Below are 19,387 nucleotides of genomic sequence, written 5' to 3' on the forward strand. Positions count from 1 at the left end.
GGGCCGTGCCGGACTGTGGACACGCACCGTGGGCTTGGTGCGGGGAACAGGGACGGGCCGGACAGGACTGTGGACACGCACCGTGGGCTTGGTGCGGGGAACAGGGACGGGCCGGACAGGACTGTGGACACGCACCGTGGGCTTGGTGCGGGGAACAGGGATGGGCCGGACAGGACTGGGGACACGCACCACTAACCTGGTGCGGGGAACAGGGACGGGCCGGACAGGACTGTGGACATGCACCGTGGGCTTGGTGCGGGGAACAGGAACGGGCCAGACAGGACTGTGAACACGCACTGGTGAACTGAAGCGTGGAGCCGGTTTAGCCACTCGTCCTGGCTGGATGCCCATCCTAGCACGGCATGTGCTGGGCATGTCCACCGGACGCACCGGGCTGTGCGGGCGCACTGGCGACACAGCGCGCAACTCCGCATACCATGGCTCCTCCTCCAGATCTTCCCTCTGCAGGTCCTCAAACGCCTCATCTCCTTCTCTTCCTCCGCCGTCATCCCCCATGAGAGCAGTGGTCTGGGCTCCTCCTCTGCCCTTCCGGACCACCCCATTAGCCCCCCCCAAAAAAAAATTCTTGGGGGTGTTTTCCGGGCCTCCTCGACCGCAGCCTGCGACTCCGTCTACCGGCTGGCTTTACCTCCTCGACCTGGGAATCCTTCCGCCAGGGTCCTTTCCCCGACATGATCTCCTCCCAGGTCCAGAACTCCTTCCCCTCGCGAGCCCATCTCTCGCGCTCCTTTTCCTCCCGCTGCTTGGTCCTGGTTCGGTGGGTTGTTCTGTAACGATTGTCGTCGGGAGACGAGGAAGCGGACCAAAACGCAGCTGGGAGCGAATACATGTTTATTTAACACACTAGAATTAAACATGTACACAAAATCAAGGCAAACTGCCAATACGTTACGTGCTCAAATAACGAGACAACAACCCACAAACATCGTGGGGGAAAAGGAACTTAAATGTGATTCCCAATCAGACTTCACAAGCGACAGCTGTCTGATTGGGAAATCACCCCGAGCCCAACATAGAAATAAAACACAAAGAAAGGCTATAACCAAAACATAGAAAATAAAGCATAGAAATGCCACACCCTGACCAAAATAGCAGAGTTCACCTGGTCAGGGCGTGACAATCTGATTCTGGTAAAGTAGATAAAGGGCCTCATAGCCAAACTCCAAAATTATCTCTTTAACCAGTGGATATTTTTTAACAATTTAAAATGTCAACCAAACTCCCAAGTTTAACACAGAGGTGTTAAGATAAGAAGAAGGGGATGGTAATCTACTTCAGAGAAGGGTGAGGCAATAACAATTCTATGTCTGTTGAGATGACTAATAACCATGATGACTGTGATGACCGTGATGGATGCATGAACTATAAAGTCCAGACGATAGGATTAGTGGCACTGGACGGTCCAGAACACATCTGGAAACATCAAAAGTCACTCCTGTGTGGGACACAGAACACAATGAAATTGGAGATTAGGATTAGCAAACCGGAAATGTATCATGTTTCCTACATAAAAAACAGTAACACTTTTAAGGGTACCTGCAGGAATTCATAAAACAGTCAATAAGCCATACATGCCGCATTCATGCTTATTCACTGCTACAAATGCGGTATGTATGGAAATACCCTTCCCAAAAAAACAATGAACCACAGAAATTACAACACAAACATGTTCTGCAAATAACATTGATACCCCTTGTTTTATCAATCAAATCAAATTGTGAAATGCTTACTTACAAGCCCTTAACCAACAATGCAGTTTTAAGAAAATGAAGTTAAGAAAATATTTACTAAATAAACCAAAGTAAAAAAAGTAACACAATAAAATAACAATAACGAGGCTTTATACTGGGGTCCCGGTACTGAGTCCATGTGTGGGTCAATAACCGTAACCAAGGTGAATATACTTGGTATGTAACTTTTTAGTTGGGTAGGGGAAGTCCCAATCTAACAGTCTTCTGCGCTTGCTTCCCCGCTAGTATGTCCCCATGATTTGTTTATGTAATGGCTTAGTGCTGAAGGTGCTGGTCCGCTTCTCACTCTCTCCCTTCTATGTGACTGTGTCCTATAAAAAGGTGGCCCCGTTGCAGCCCGGCACTGCCACAGCCAAGGGCCTTAATTTCCAGCAGCAGCTGGCCTCCCCTGTATCAGCATAATAAATGCCTTGCATCGCCCCAACCTTTCATTCCCTTGCCATACCTCTTCCCCTTCCAAAACAAACATCAGCCAACGCCACCCTGGCCCAGCCCAGGTCTTCATTCATTTATATCATCCTTCATTTTATTGCTGTAAATAGCTAGTACTGTATACTAGGAGATGTGGGAAAACAGTGTTCCTCAACTCCGAACACCCGTCAACCCTCTCTTAAAATAGCCTGAGACCTGACACAAAAAGTGACCTGGGACAATATCCAATAACAATATGGATTCACTACACAATAGTGTAGGGACACATACAGTGGTGTGAAAGTTATATAGATGGTCAATTATACTGTCATACTGTATATGTCAATTATGCTATCAATTATGCTATCAATTATGCTATCAATTATGCTATCAATTATGCTACTGATGTTCACTTCCATATCTATCTGTGGCATGACTACACTATTGGCTTAACAGTTCAATGACGTCTATTCCCTTTATGGTCTGTCAGTAGTTTTGCTGGGAAGCAAATAAAACCTAAAAATCACATGAACAACATGGTACGGTTTACGATAGCCTACTCAAATAAAATCACTTATGTATCATGTGACACGTCCTGCCGTTTACCTACGCTCCACCACAAAGCTCATGGTGGTCCCATCGAAGGAGGGCGGGCGATGATGCAGGGCCCCTGCTGGGAGGTGATGCTGATCACCGGCTGCTTCCCATTGGAGAACCCCTGGGCATAAAACCTGGGTAGATCGTGTAGGTGGGGCCGTAGGATCTGGGGCTCAGGGCTAAGGGCGAGATGGGCATGGACATGGGCACGGGGGACATGGGCTGTTGGGAGATGGGCACTTCCACGTACTGGCCCGTCTCGGGGTCGAAGAGGCGGCAGGTGGCCGGCTGGACAGGGGTGTCCACCAGGTAGTAGTTCCCTGTGCTGGGGTCAAAGAGCACCTTTCTCTGAGTGTGGGGCACGGCTTGTGGGGCCATGGTCGGGGGGACTGTCGGGGGGGACTGTCGGGTCTCTTCCTGCTTCCGGGCGCCGCCGTGACCAGGTGGGCTGGCCGTCTGGGTCTGGGTCTTGGCACCCGTGGTGGTGAAGGTATAAATGGCTGTATTCTCATAGCCACCGCCGGCAGACACGGCGGCTTGCTTGGCACTGGTGTCGTGAGACTTGACGGGGATAGTGAGGTAGTTTTCAGGCTCGGCAGAGGCACTGCTGAACTGGACGGGCCTGTCTGCCTCCATACTGTTGGCCCTTTCCCTCTCCCTCTCCCTTGCCCTCTCTCTCTCTCTCTCTCTCTCTCTGTCTCCTCCACGTTCCTCAGCTGCTGGGAGTTCATTAGACACTGGGCTGAAGCCTTTGCAGTAAGGGGATTGTGAAAAATGATGTAGCTGTGATGGTGCCTTGATATTGTTACTCGTGGTGGGGTTTCCTGAAGCCTTGGAGCTGTCATTAAACACAGTCTTGGTACCCGCTGGGGTTCCACCTCGCTGAGCCAGGGATTTGGGCACATCCCGGCTGATGGGAACATAAAACGTCTCCGGGGGCTCTTTCTCCTTTCGCTTGGGTGGTGCCGTTTTGCAGCTGGGCGAGGTGGTCATCGCAGGTGGGATTTTGTCAGAGTTTGGGTACGAGTCTCTCCAGATGAGCTTGTCCATGTTAAATGTTGGCATGGCCACCATGGCATTGGCCACATTCACTCCCTCCTTCTCTGACCCATCCTCCTTGCTGGATATGAGAGAGAGCACATGACTGTCTGATAATATAGAGGGTGGCTAGGATTTCCTTTTCCACTCATTTCTATCAAAAACATACAACTGCTCCATGGTTTTGACTGCATCCTGTAATTTCTCCAAGGCAGCCAGGTTGGACAATTTAGACTCAGGTTTTGTCTTGTCACCGATGTCCAGTGTTTTCTCAATGGGGCCTTCGGACAAATCACCTTTCAGTTGTTTTGTATTGCCTAATGGCACTCTCCCTGACGCTCGTCGGATGCCGCTTTTGGCCGCCTCTTGCTGGGGTGATGACCTGAAAACTTCAAATGAATCCTCGTTGAGCTTAAATGTAGAATTCTCTGTTTGATTTACAGATTGCTTCCCATTCACATTGCTATTGGTATTCACAGACCGATACTTTATTTTGATGGGGGAAAGCGACGAAGGGTTTCTATAAGATTCCTTTTTGGAAAGTTTCTGATCTGCGTGAAAGTCGCCGGCGGTAGCGTTATTATCCAAAGACACAAAGTGATAAGAACTTTTAACCAATTTACGCACATCGCTAACTTGGTGTATAGGTGTTTGCAGCTTGGCCCTGTGGTCTCGTATGTCTCTGACCATGAAGTGTGGTACTTTTTTGGAAGACTCACCCTTCAACGCCGTAGCGAGCGCTTGGCACCTGGACGCGTCTCCTGGCTTTATCAGTTTGACTGAGTTACAGCCTATATTGGGAGGCACCAGCTTTGCAACGTTGAAGGGGTCGCCTTTGGGGTTTTTTACACTCCGTAAACTGATTTTAATTTCCGGCGATTTAGATGTTACAATACTTCTAGGATCGGCGACGTATAGGGTGTTGTTGGTGCCCAACTTCACACGTCCCTCTCCTTGATCCGCGGGCGCGCGGGTTAAATAATTCATAGTCGGCAGGGGTTTTGAAACTTCTCTCTCATTGGATAGTAGTAGTTGGATATTTGGCACAAGCAAATGTGTCATTTTGGTAAGTTTACTGTTGCCTGGATCGGTGTACAAGTCCGTTTCCCCCTGGTTGTCGGTGGACGAAGACGGTTTCTCCTCTGGAGTTGTATCGTTTTTATGTTCCTTTTGAAACTCTAGCTCACCGTCCCTCCAGGATCTGAATGCGCTATTTTGACTTCGTAGCAGCGTGCCTTTGGACGCTTCGAATGCTCCTATTTTAGCATCGATTCCTACTTCATTTGTCGACTCTAAATTCGTTACTGATGCAATAATTAAACTGTCTTGTCTCCGACAGTCGTCTTTGGCATCGCATGAGCTGGTGTCCACTAAATCCCCTAATTCATCCACACAAACAATAGTTAGGTCAGAACTCGCCTCTGAGTATTTCGAGTTCTGCCTTTGAAAATCCTTAGACTCCTTTGGTGTAGTCCTATCCCTCTCCCTGTGCGTAATTTCGGGCTCTTGTTTGAGAAAGGGAGATGGCGCGTGATAGGGCTCGCTTATCTCCCCCCTCTCCATTTTGCGCTCCTGCTCAAACTGCATTTTCTTAGAAATTACATTTTTAAGAAGGCTCGAGGCTAATATTGCTTTCTTGTGTGTGTCTTCCATGGTTTCCCCTTCATTACATGGTTGCTTGCTGGCCTCACTCCCCTGGCCGCTTGGCAATGTGTTGGTAACGTCATCTGTGGAACGTGATCCTGTTGCGTTTTTTGCACATTTTGAGCGCCTTTCACTCCCAGACATCCCGGATGTGACATTACAACAAACATTTCATGTTTCTGTGATCTTAATAATCCCACTGTGACCCTGCCCAAATTCCCCCGTAAACTCACATTTCTTTGCTGCGGAAGATGGGTTATAGTGACCAGAAAAGGCGCCATTCAAAGCAAAGAGCTTGTTCGGGTGCGTTTTAGTGTTAGCCAATACCAAACCCTTATATCCTTTATTGTCTTTATTCTTAGCAATTTCAGAGGATGACGTAGAACTTTTATTAGACCCTTTATTCGGTCCCCGTCTCGGATACATGTTCATGTTGCCATATTTGAGGTCAACAAAAGTTGACCACCTGTTCAGCCCAAGCTCGGAGGTGGAGGACTCGCTGGAGGTGCTGAAATTGATGGCATCGAAATACGGGTATGCTAAACTCTTGAACGCTCTGGCAGTCAAGTTTTGCACTTCCTTATCGGCGTCGTCAAGATCACTGAAAGCGCTGGATGCTCCGCTGGAATAGTCGTTAACATCTTTCCCTTTTAATTTGCCACCAAAGTGAAAGCGTCCGGGGGAGGCAATAAAACACTTAGCGCTATCACAGAATTTCTCCGTATTTGCATCCCCAGCTCCTCTAAAAACATAGCGACTCATGTCTGCGGCGTGCTTGGCACGATAAAGATTATTTTGATTTTCTTGGACGTTGCTAGGCTTATTTATAACTCGGGAAGTCGTTTTGATTGACAGGTGGATCTGCCCTGCAACATTCTTTTGCTTCTTTGACAGACCTTTCTCTGAGATGGCGCCCTTGTCCCCGTCACCGAGATCACTTTCCATCTTAGTGCTGACTGCTGCTCCTCTATTAGCCAGACCCTGATTGCTTTTCACCCTCTCCTCTCTCCCTGCCGTCGTTCCGTCACCGTCAAAAGCAGCATCATCGACAAAAGAGTAGACCTAGTTATCTTCCCACCCCTGCTCGATATCATAGTCGACATCGTGATCTGCAAGCTCGGAGAGCTGGATCTCGTGCGTGGTTATGTAATGAGACTCATCCTCCCTACTGCAAGGCGCGCAATCTTCACAATCACCGGTCAGCACCAAGCTCACGTGATCATCCGATTCACTTTGCTCGCTTAACGTGTCAGTGTATTGTAAATCTTCATTGTCATTTTGTTCATCAACAGGTGTATTTTCTGCGTCCTCTTTTGGGGTAAAATCTCGGGTGTGCGCTCCATTACCAACGTCTCGTTCTGATTCGGTGCTGGCCATAATGTTTTCATTCAGAATGGGAACCTGGGCACAGCAGGAAGTTCCAAGAAACCCGGATAGATAGCCCTTGGCACACTCCTTTGCGACAATATCCTCCTTAAATGTGTCACTGTTGATATGATCAGTCATCTTACTCGCCACGTCTCCGTATCCAGGAGTTTCTTCTTCTGCGCTCGACTCCCAGTTGCCCGCGTCAAGTCGCCATTTGACTTCCTTCACTGGTGACAGAAACGTTGACAGTTTTCGAGACGTCTGTATCCAAATTAAGTAAATCGTTCAATTCAACGTACTTCGATTCATCTTGCCAGTGGTATCCTTGCTATCGGGTATGCGCTTTTACGTCGGTGTCCTTTGGGTGAGTTAGATTCTTCTCGGACGCGTCCATTGTTTCCATTGCATTACGCACACCTTGTATGCTGGCAATTTTCCATTTGGCATGGGATAGAAAAGAAACAATAGAGATAGAAGTCCCCAGGATTTCCTACTTCACTCCCTGATGTCCAGAGAACCAACCACAGGCTCCTAGTGGAGGTATTTCTGTGCGCTAGCCTCTGGCCGACAGCGGCGCTCGGGACTGTCACTTCGGAGGCCATTGGACACGCCGGAACTTCAGATATTCTAACTCATAGCCATTGTAAGCAAAGCATCTAAAAATGACGAGCTATTTACGAACCGGTGTGCGCTTTCACAGGCGTGAACCAAATGAAAGCATTAAGCTAGGCCTACTATAATGGATGTATTTGCTCCAGCTCCAAGCCTGAACTGGAGTTGAACAGAGGTGGCATTCTGTATGGAAACGGACCCGTTTCTGCCCTTCTTAAAATACATGCTAGAACACAAACATAGAAATGGTGACGAAATGATAAAACGGCTATTTTAAACGTCGGTTGTTATGTGCGGCGTGTTTTGTTTCACACGGCAGACAAGGGAGGCTGTCTCCACGTACATTCCACCCAGCAAACAAATCATCAGCTGCCCCGTCCACAAGTGATGGGAGCTATTTTGAGCTTAATGTAAACGCTTGTAAAAGTGTCTGTGTATTATCACACTTTCACGCACAGTGGTTTAAGCCACATAATAATTGAGATGCGTGTCACTGGGAATAGGATAGTCATGTGGTGAGCGTTGCTTGTGGGCACAAGCCACAATAAGACAGTAATGTTTCACAATACACACAGGCGATGGTGATCACGCACGGTTGCACCTCAATAACCAACTCTATTTTTTTATTCTCTACTTCCAGTGTCAATGAATAGGCCTAGCGATTTGTGTTGATAAATAATCGCACTGCGTAGGCTAATGACAGTCATTACAGGCAATGTATTAAATCATGAAATGTAACACTTAAAATCTTATTTTCCATAAAAGCACATTTAGAAACGTATTTTGTAAAGTTATACATAGACTCAAATGTCTCTTGATATGTAATATGACTCATAATGCATCAAATTAGGGTTAGATCGAATTTTAAGGTACTGATTTTCATAACAACACAACTATTTTTGCTGTGTTCTGCTTCAAAGTCACCCTTTCAGAATTGTTTTAGCTCAACCATGGAAGTAGACAGCTCCTAGGACCGCCTCCGTCAATTCACATGCAAATGAGCTCGCAATGTGAACTGTTATGCATACCGTATCTCGCTCTGAATCGAAGAGAACTAGCTATGCATTACATGCTGAATTTTTTTATTTTAGGTTTACTTTCTATTTCAGAATTCGACTACATTTGATTGACACTTGTTTGGTGCAAATATCTCCTGCTCGAAACGTTACGTCTTGTTGACCAAGTCATAAATTTAACTTCTAAACGGTGCAGAGAAGAGCTTTCTTTCAGCTAGTGAAATTAAAGATAGTAGCAAATGTATTGATGATAAAGACTTTATCTTAATACTCATAATAATGACATGTGGACATCAACAGCCATGAGAGCTGGTGCACATACACGGAAATATACGTAAGTCATGAAACAAGCAGTTATTTATGTATAACAGTCATATATGTAAATCGCCCTGAGTTGCCATCAGCTGTTTATGACTTGACAGTATTATGACCGTGTCCTTTAGGATTTAGTCAAGTGTTATCGATTATACACCAGTATCGCTATATGCAATTTCTCTAGGTGATTAATGTGTTTGGTAATGGCTCTATAGGGCTCTAGGTATGAGCTATGGGCTGTTAGTGAGCAGCTGCTCACAGGGCAAATAGGCACGGGGCTCCTGACTGTACAAACAGGCCGTGGTTTCACCTGGCCTCGCTAAACACTGATGTGTTTCTATTGTTCATATCAATCTGATGATCTGTTATCAGTGTCTCATAAAAGTGCATGATGGGGATTAGGGTGAAGTCGCCACTAGAAGCTGATCTTGGATCAGTTTTGCATTTCCCCCATGTGGTTAAGGTTAGGATTGGAGGAGGGGAAGCTGATCCTAGATCTGTAGGGGAAACTTCACCCTGGAGCACTGTGTGTAGTGTGTAGGTCTGCTTCATAAATAGTTTGATCACATGTTACCACATGGTAGAAAGTGATATACTGTATTGTGTACTGTATCCTGATGTGGAAGAGTACCATTTTTCACTTTTTGACCCGGAGACCGGTTTAGATTGAATAGTGCCCTGTGTGTGTGTGTGTGTGTGTATGCATCTGTGTGTTTTTGTGTGTTTGTGTGTGTGTATGCATCTGTGTGTGTGTGTGTGTGTGTGTGTGTGTGCGTCTGTGCGTGTGCACCCTGTGACAGACAGTGTTGACAACCAGACATTATCAACACTCCATTCTGAGATTCAACATCTGCAGACTCATACCGGAGAGACACACACACCCCTGCCAAGACTCATACCGGAGAGACACACACACCCCTGCCAAGACTTACAGCACTGGTCATGTCACCACCAGCCCGCTGCCCTGCAGATGGAGGATCTTAATTTGATCACTATTTTGTTGATGAGAATTTCCTTGCACAGCAGGAAATGCACATTTGTAGTGTGTCGAAGTTTTAAAAGCCTTATAAAGTTTGTAATTTCCCACTTTCAAATTTCAGACTTGATTTGTCCTTACATAAAATTTATCAACCCCTACTAAAAATGTCCATTATAATCCACATGTCACGGTTGTCGTCTTCCTCTGACGATAGTGCGAAATCGTCATCGGAAAATGTGGACCAATACGCAGCAGGTTCGTGAATGCTCATCTTGATTTTTATTCACTACAAAAATTAACATACAAAAATAACAAAATACGAAAACGAACAACTAACAGTCTGGCAAAGCCTAGGGCTGAACACAGAACAATCACCCACAAAACACAAACACAAACACACCCTCATTTATGAGACTCTCAATCAAAGGCAGATAGAAAACACCTGCCTTCAACTGAGAGTCCCAACACCAATTCACCAGACATAGAAACAGACATACTAGACTCCACATAGAACTACCTAGACATAAACCAAACCCCGGACATACTAAATCAAACACCCTTTACACAAACACACCACCCCGAACCACATAAAACAAATACCCTCTGTCACGCCCTGACCAAACTACAAAACAATTAACCTTATATACTGGCCAGGACGTGACAGTACCCCCCCCTTAAAGGTGCTACCCCAGAAGCACCTTAACACAAAAAAAATTACCCCCAAACAATACCCAAAAGAAAATTCCCCCTTACTAAAGGGAGGGAAGGGAGGGTGGCTGCCGTCAACGACGGCACTGTGCTACACCCCCCCTCCCCAACCCACCTATATTGGAGGCGGCTCCGGCTCAGGCCGTTCCAGGCTGTCTGGGCAGTCTGGCAGCTCGGGACGGTCAGGGCAGTCTGGCAACTCGGGACGGTCAGGGCAGTCTGGCAACTCGGGCAGGTCAGGGCAGTCTGTCAGCTCGGGGCAGTTCAGGGCAGTCTGGCCACTCCGGCAGTTCAGGGCAGTCTGGCCACTCCGGCAGTTCAGGGCAGTCTGGCCACTCCGGCAGTTCAGGGCAGTCTGGCCACTCCGGCAGTTCAGGGCAGTCTGGCCACTCCGGCAGTTCAGGGCAGTCTGTCAGCTCGGGGCAGTTCAGGGCAGTCTGTCAGCTCGGGGCAGTTCAGGGCAGTCTGTCAGCTCGGGGCAGTTCAGGGCAGTCTGGCCACTCCGGCAGTTCAGGGCAGTCTGGCCACTCCGGCAGTTCAGGGCAGTCTGGCCACTCCGGCAGTTCAGGGCAGTCTGGCCACTCCGGCAGTTCAGGGCAGTCTGGCCACTCCGGCAGTTCAGGGCAGTCTGGCCACTCCGGCAGTTCAGGGCAGTCTGGCCACTCCGGCAGTTCAGGGCAGTCTGGCCACTCCGGCAGTTCAGGGCAGTCTGGCCACTCCGGCAGTTCAGGGCAGTCTGGCCACTCCGGCAGTTCAGGGCAGTCTGGCCACTCCGGCAGTTCAGGGCAGTCTGGCCACTCCGGCAGTTCAGGGCAGTCTGGCCACTCCGGCAGTTCAGGGCAGTCTGGCCACTCCGGCAGTTCAGGGCAGTCTGGCCACTCCGGCAGTTCAGGGCAGTCTGGCCACTCCGGCAGTTCAGGGCAGTCTGGCCACTCCGGCAGTTCAGGGCAGTCTGGCCACTCCGGCAGTTCAGGGCAGTCTGGCCACTCCGGCAGTTCAGGGCAGTCTGGCCACTCCGGCAGTTCAGCGCAGTCTGGCCACTCCGGCAGTTCAGCGCAGTCTGGGCAGCTCCGACGACTGTTGACTGACGGGCAGCTCCGACGACTGTTGACTGACGGGCAGCTCCGACGACTGTTGACTGACGGGCAGCTCCGACGACTGTTGACTGACGGGCAGCTCCGACGACTGTTGACTGACGGGCAGCTCCGACGACTGTTGACTGGCGGGCAGCTCCGACGACTGTTGACTGGCGGGCAGCTCCGACGACTGTTGACTGGCGGGCAGCTCCGACGACTGTTGACTGGCGGGCAGCTCCGACGACTGTTGACTGGCGGGCAGCTCCGACGACTGTTGACTGGCGGGCAGCTCCGACGACTGTTGACTGGCGGGCAGCTCCGACGACTGTTGACTGGCGGGCAGCTCCGACGACTGTTGTCTGGCGGGCAGCTCCGACGACTGTTGTCTGGCGGGCAGCTCCGACGACTGTTGACTGGCGGGCAGCTCCGACGACTGTTGACTGGCGGGCAGCTCCGACGACTGTTGACTGGCGGGCAGCTCCGACGACTGTTGACTGGCGGGCAGCTCCGACGACTGTTGACTGGCGGGCAGCTCCGACGACTGTTGACTGGCGGGCAGCTCCGACGACTGTTGACTGGCGGGCAGCTCCGACGACTGTTGACTGGCGGGCAGCTCCGACGACTGTTGACTGGCGGGCAGCTCCGACGACTGTTGACTCGCGAGGCTGGGTTTACGCACTTGCCGTTTAGTGCGGGGAGCGGGAACAGGACGAGTCGGACTGGGTGGACGCACTTCCGGGTCCGCACGAGAGACAGGAGCTGGAAACCCAGGGCTATGGAGGCGCACAGCCGGTCTAGATCTTACCTCCTGCACAACCCGCCTTGGCTCGATGGAACTAGTAGCCCTGCACGAGCGGAGTGCTCGTACAGGGCAGACTGGGCTGTGCAGGGGCTTGATGGTAGCCGTGCGTAGAGCGGGAGTTGGGTAGCCTGGTCCTCGGAGGCGTACCGGCGACCAGATGCGCTGCGCAGGCATCCTCCTACCAGGCTGGATGCCCGCTCTAGCACGGCACCTGCGAGGGGCTGGAATAACTCGCACCGGACTGTGCGTGCGTATGGGTGAGATATTGCGCTTCTCAGCGAAACATGGCGCTCCCCACCTCATACGCTCCTCCATATAACCACGGGTAGCTGGCTTCCGGCTCTTCCTTCGCCTAGCCAAACTACCCGTGTGCCCCCCCCCAAAATTTTCTTGGGGGTGCCTCTCGTGCTTCAACGCCAGTCTTGTCCCTCGGAAACGTTCCCGGTCCATACCAGCCTTACTCCTATCCTCTCTCTCGCGTACCACCTGTTTCCAAGGAAGGCGATCTTTCCCTGCTTGGATCTCCTCCCAAGTGTAGGAGCCTTCTCCCTCCAAGATCTCCTCCCAAGTCCATCTCTCTCGTTTGTCCTCTTCGAAAATCCTCCGCTCCTTCCTCTGCTGCTTGGTCCTTTGGTGGTGGGTGATTCTGTCACGGTTGTCGTCTTCCTCTGACGATAGTGCGAAATCGTCATCGGAAAATGTGGACCAATACGCAGCAGGTTCGTGAATGCTCATCTTGATTTTTATTCACTACAAAAATTAACATACAAAAATAACAAAATACGAAAACGAACAACTAACAGTCTGGCAAAGCCTAGGGCTGAACACAGAACAATCACCCACAAAACACAAACACACCCTCATTTATGAGACTCTCAATCAAAGGCAGATAGAAAACACCTGCCTTCAACTGAGAGTCCCAACACCAATTCACCAGACATAGAAACAGACATACTAGACTCCACATAGAACTACCTAGACATAAACCAAACCCCGGACATACTAAATCAAACACCCTTTACACAAACACACCACCCCGAACCACATAAAACAAATACCCTCTGTCACGCCCTGACCAAACTACAAAACAATTAACCTTATATACTGGCCAGGACGTGACACCACATAATAATTCACATTTATTGCTGCTGCAGGATTACTTTTCTGCTGTAGCAAACTGGCTCAAATTAAGATCCTGTACTCAGCACGACACAAATCTCAGTGACCTGACTCACCATGACTCACGTTCTGTTACAAGCCATCTTTTGTTACATCCCATAACCGTTTAATAGATTTAATGCAAACATGCACTTCTTTTTCCAATTCTGTTTGATCCGTGATAACCTTAAGGGAAGAAGGAAAGGAAAATAATCTATCAATTGAAAAGGCCCATGAGCAATCAGAGCAAAGTTGCCATTGAGGAGTCAGGATAGGCATCCAACAAGGAGGCCCATGTTGTAAAATCCCCATGGCTCCGCAGGGCAATGTCAAGGCCACTCAGTTATGTCAGGGCCACTTGCATCTGAATAACTCCGGGCCCCCGTTGCATAATCCAAATGGTTTCATCCGTCTGTATATTTCTGTCTGTCTGCCTATCTGTCTATCTGTCACTTGTTTTCCTGTTTGACTAGTACCAAGACCTCACTGTCTATCTATGAGGACCCCTTGCATTCAAAAACACCATTCCATGCTGTGACCAAGGCTAAACCTTCCTTCTCCCACTGAAACAGAGTAAATTTAGAGGGCTATTTCAGACAGTTGGTCTGGTCTGTGCAAGCCTTGAGGAGTAGATAGTTACTTTTGGAGCCCGTATCAAAACAGCAGGTGTTAAATCATGTCGGCCATTAATCGTGAATGGTTCCAAGTCCTCTGCGGGTGGTTAACAAGAATACACACACTCACACACCAACTAGCTCTCACAGTCTCACATCAGAATTAGACGTTCGTCCATGTTTCTCAAATGTCAAATTTCAAAGCTGTTGCAAATTTCAAATTTCAAAGTGTTTAAGGTTAAGGCATGAACTCAGAATTTTTAAGGTTAGGGTTAAGTTTAGGCATTAACTCAGAAATCTTAAGGTTAGGCATTTACTGCGAATGACTAAGGTAAGGGTTAAGGTTTGGGATAGGCTTAAAACAAAAATCTAAAAAACAACTTTTAATCACTAGATTTGAACTTGCAACCTTTGGAATCAGAGGCAGATGCTTACCAAAACCTACTTGAAGGTAACAGAGCTCACTGTTGCCCTAGTGGCCGGTTTCCACGTCATGTCCCAACGTCCTCAGACCTGGATGGACGTCTAATATTGACTTGTATCACGGGTGACCTGGCTGCACATGCCCAATCCCTCACCAATACACACACTGCAGACTTCCACTGGATCAGTGATTTGGTATGATCTATTACTTTGCAACGTTTTGTTACACAAAACCCATAACGTGTATGTCCACCACATGCAAACACGGCTTCAGTGTATTTTCACTGTACAATGTGTATTCACTGTGTACAACGTCACTATAGACATTTCCAAGGTGATTATTACAGCAATTACCTAATTCCTCAAGGTATTCAGCACAGTACTGTATTCACCCCAATGGATTTAGTTAAAGCACATCAAATCAAATTGTATTAGTCACATGCGTTTTGGTTGTTTCACCTTACAGTGAAATGCTTACTTACGAGCCCCTAACCAACAATGCAGTTACATAAAAATATATATTTTTTAACAAATAACATTTTTAAATAGAAATAAACAAAAAAAATGAATTAAAAAAAAATATATATACGGATAAGAATAAGAAATTAAAGTAAAGTAATTAAAGAGCAGAAGTAAAATAACAGTAGCGAGATTGTATACAGGGGAGTACCGGTACAGAGTCAATCTGCGGGTGCACCGGTTAGTTGAGCTAATATGTACATATAGGTAGAGTTATTAAAGTGACTATGCATAGATGATAACAACAGAGAGTAGCAGCGATGTAAAAGGGGGGGGCAATGCTGGGTAGCCATTTGATTAGATGTTCAGGAGTCTTATGGCTTGGGGGTAGAAGCTGTTTAGAAGCCTCTTGGACGTAGACTTGGCGCTCCGGTACCGCTTTCCGTGCGGTAGCAGAGAGAACAGTCTATAACTAGGGTGGCTGGAGTCTTTGACCATTTTTAGGGCCTATACTCTGGTTATACTCTGCTATTGGTCAGTACAAGAGCAAAGATGTCTTGTGAAATGCCCAGTAAAATCTAGCAGCTATCTGGAGGCAAGGCAAGAGATCTTCTTCGTAGCTGATATAGGCTTCCTAGATGGGCCTTCTCATTCATCTCAATTCATAGACAAAGCACACATACATTATATTTTATGGGTCTGGATTGAAATCCAGATGTTAAGTAACGCTCCAATGTTTTATTGTACTTTTGGTGACACTTTATTTGGATAGTCTGCAACAGCTGTTTTATAGATGTTCAACTAACCATCCACAAGTTATTCAACTAACTATCCAAGAACCCTAACCCTAGCAAGCCGTTGCATATCAACAGTTACGGTTGATAGTTTGTTGATAGTTTGAGCATTTATAAATTATCTATTGCGGGTAACAACAAAGGTAACAACCTAAACACATGGATCCTGGACCTCTTCTACTACGCCATGTTAGCCGTGGCTGTGGCTTCACACTTCACGCACACAGGGGAGAACTTAACAGGAACAGGAGTGGTCCACCGACGTGGAGGTGTTGGGTAGTTGACGGATGGCCTCCTCACCCTGTATCTGTAGCATCACAACGGGGCAGTGGGAGCCTGACAGCCTGCAAGGCTCCAGAGGAGGCCTGGTGAACGGGGCAGTGGGAGCCTGACAGCCTGCAAGGCTCCAAAAGAGACCTGGTGAACGGGGCAGTGGGAGCCTGACAGCCTGCAAGGCTCCAGAGGAGGCCTGGTGAACGGGGCAGTGGGAGCCTGACAGCCTGCAAGGCTCCAGAGGAGGCCTGGTGAACGGGGCAGTGGGAGCCTGACAGCCTGCAAGGCTCCAGAGGAGGCCTGGTGAACGGGGCAGTGGGAGCCTGACAGCCTGCAAGGCTCCAGAGAAGGCCTGGTGAATGGGGCAGTGGGAGTTTGACCGCTTCACCATCTGTCACTATGTATTTATCAGCCAGTCAGCCAATGGGGTTAGGGCTGGAGCTGGACAGGGGATTCCCAAAGAAAGGGTAGATACTAAGTGTAAAGGTTATCTGATATGGCCCCTGGCATGGGAGTATGGAACCTGCTACTGGACCCTATGTTGTGTGGGTGATAAGAATAACCTTTGGACTTGTAATGGCGATTGATAGTTACTTCAATCAACATTTTCGACATGGGACTTCTCCATTCTTGAATTGGAATTTCAACAAATTTCCTGAATTATCATGGATTGATCCCATCTCACAAAGGCCACATACCTCTAAGTCTAGGATTAAGTTGGGAGGCAATGGAAAACATTGGTAGCGGTTTGGTTGCCTGGGAGATCTGAGGTGACACTGGGCTTCTCTTTAGTCACCTGCCCTGACAACACTGACCTCATTGGGTTGTATTTTCCCAGGCCTCCTTGTGGCACCAGGTCTGTTGCTCTCTGAAGGGCTGTCTGTTAGCAACCAGGCTCCTGTGGTTGTCTACAGAGAACTATATTAAGGGCTGGAGCCTGTGGTCGTAATGAGACCCTGAAAACAGAGAATATGTTTTCACAGAAACATGATTCTCACTTGGTCCATCTATCAATCCGTTTTGAGGAGGGTTGTTTTCTAGGTGGGTGACCTTAGACTGTCTGTCTGATCATGAACTAAACTGACAGTTGAGAGGCTGCTTGCCTGGTATTTACTAAAATACCGTTATACGGTCGGAGGCCGAGCCGTTGCCATACCACTGCATGGTATTTACTAAAATACCATTATACGGTCGGAGGCCGAGCCGTTGCCATACCACTGCATGGTATTTACTAAAATACCGTTATACGGTCGGAGGCCGAGCAGTTGCCATACCACTGCCTGGTATTTACTAAAATACCGTTATACGGTCGGAGGCCGAGCCGTTGCCATACCACTGCCTGGTATTTACTAAAATACCGTTATACGGTCGGAGGCCAAGCAGTTGCCATACCACTGCCTGGTATTTACTAAAATCCCGTTATACGGTCGGAGGCCGAGCAGTTGCCATACCACTGCCTGGAATGGCAACTGCTCGGCCTCCGACCGCAAGGCACTACAGAGGGTAGTGCATACGGCCCAGTACATCACTGGGGCCAAGCTTCCTGCCATCCAGGACCTCTATACCAGGCGGTGTCAGAGGAAGGCCCTAAAAATGGTCAAAGACTCCAGCCACCCTAGTCATAGACTGTTCTCCCTACTACCGCACGGCAAGCGGTACCAGAGCGCCCCGTCTAGGTCCAAGAGGCTCCTAAATAGCTTCTACCCCCAAGCCTTAAGACTCCTGAACAGCTAATCAAATGGCTACCCAGACTATTTGCATTACCCCCCCCCCACCCCACCGCCTCTGGAAGGCTGCTGCTACTCTCTGTTATTATCTATGCATAGTCACTCTACCTACATGTACATATTACCTCAATTACCTCGACACCGGTGCCCCTGCACATTGACTCTGTACCGGTACCCCCTGTATATAGCCCCGCTATTGTTATTTACTGCTGCTCTTTAATTATTTGTTATTCTTATCTCTTACTTTTTGGAGGGTATTTTCTTAAAACTGCATTGTTGGTTAAGGGCTTGTAAGTAAGCATTTCACTGTAAGGTCTACACCTGTTGTATTCGGCGCATGTGACAAATAACATTTGATTTGATTTGATTTAATCTGAGGACTTCAAGACAGTTTTTAACGTATACCTGCTATCAAATGGTACTAAATAGTTCTTATTTTAATGAATCACAAACAAATAAAATAGTAATGACTATATACTTATAATGTAATATCTATCTTACTACTTTTTCAAATTAAACATCAGGTAAATAAATAGTCAAGTGTAAGATAAAGTATAGCCTAACCAGTAACCAATCATATTAGGCAGTCATATTGACATGAAGTTGCTTTGTTTGGAATTGTTTGGAGAGCGTCCTAACGTCCCCCTTCAACAAGCCGTTTCTTCATACCGTACTGTGGTAGAGCAAAGACAGACAGCGACACCGGCATCTAAAAACTGCAAACTTGGAATGAACTTGAGTACTTCTCCGGTGTCACTTTGACCTTCTTGTATGATGGGAATCTAAAGCCTCGTCGATGAGACAGTGTGATCTGAAGAATGCAAATTGCTCGATGCCCCTTTTATGCAGTAATAAAGTGCATGTATCTTTCAAAAATGCAACGCGAGATATAGTGAGCTGTCATTAATAATCTAAGCCATGCAAGGCATCCAGGGTCGCTCCCTCCAGTGTTTCTGTTCTAACACACGCTTAACCCCCACCATTACCACCCCTACCCCACCCTGATTGGACCCTGTGGGTGCTGTTCTCACCCCGATGCTGAGGTGCCGGAGTGGCAGGCTGCAGCTATAGGCCAGACCTCTTGGCATGTCACGCTGCATGGCTTCTGTTACACCCACGGTGGGGGAGGCACGACATGTTATTCACATGGATTCATTCCATACTACACTATGAGCCCAAAGTTGACTTTGTGGAGATGTTTCCATGAGCTATCCTTATAATACCAAACAAATACCAAAACTGTTTGTGGTTTTACCTCAAGTACTTCAAATCAAGTCAGACAGGGCAGTGCCAATGTTTTTCGGTTACTGTAGCACCAACTGAATTTTACCCCTGAAGTACCCCCTCACGTGCATTTTACCAGTAGGCCTACTGTCTCATGAGTCTTCTCAAGTACCCCCTGTGGATAGGCCAAGTACCCCCAGAGGTCCTAGTACCCCTGGTTGTGAACCACTGGTTTACAGGGTAAGGTTGAAAACCAGATTGTAGAGTAAAGTTTAAAACCCCCAAGGCCTGTATTTGAATAGCTCATGTACAAAATCAACCACTAGAGGGCGTTAACTCCACATCTGACAGATAGAAACCTGCTACTGAAACCCCTG

General features: G+C 48.0%; 2 protein-coding genes across 2 annotated transcripts; both read right to left on the bottom strand.

Annotated features, from left to right (window-relative positions):
- Positions 1–1,146: 1,146 nt before the first annotated feature.
- LOC115198227 (nascent polypeptide-associated complex subunit alpha, muscle-specific form-like) lies at positions 1,147–3,854 on the bottom strand. The gene is made up of 2 exons (XM_029760011.1): positions 2,790–3,854; positions 1,147–1,456 (listed from the first exon to the last, which is right to left on the bottom strand). Exon 1 carries the CDS (start codon positions 3,852–3,854, stop codon positions 2,874–2,876), a length of 981 nt encoding a protein of 326 aa, XP_029615871.1. The 3' UTR covers positions 1,147–1,456; positions 2,790–2,873.
- A 78-nt stretch (positions 3,855–3,932) lies between these two features.
- LOC115198226 (uncharacterized protein C4orf54-like) lies at positions 3,933–5,624 on the bottom strand. Its single transcript, XM_029760010.1, has one exon. The coding sequence runs from the start codon at positions 5,604–5,606 to the stop codon at positions 3,948–3,950; it is 1,659 nt and encodes a 552-aa protein (XP_029615870.1). The 5' UTR covers positions 5,607–5,624; the 3' UTR covers positions 3,933–3,947.
- Positions 5,625–19,387: the final 13,763 nt, after the last annotated feature.

The sequence above is a fragment of the Salmo trutta genome, chromosome 8 (assembly GCF_901001165.1).
Source record: "Salmo trutta chromosome 8, fSalTru1.1, whole genome shotgun sequence".
NCBI classification, from domain to species: Eukaryota; Metazoa; Chordata; class Actinopteri; order Salmoniformes; family Salmonidae; genus Salmo; species Salmo trutta.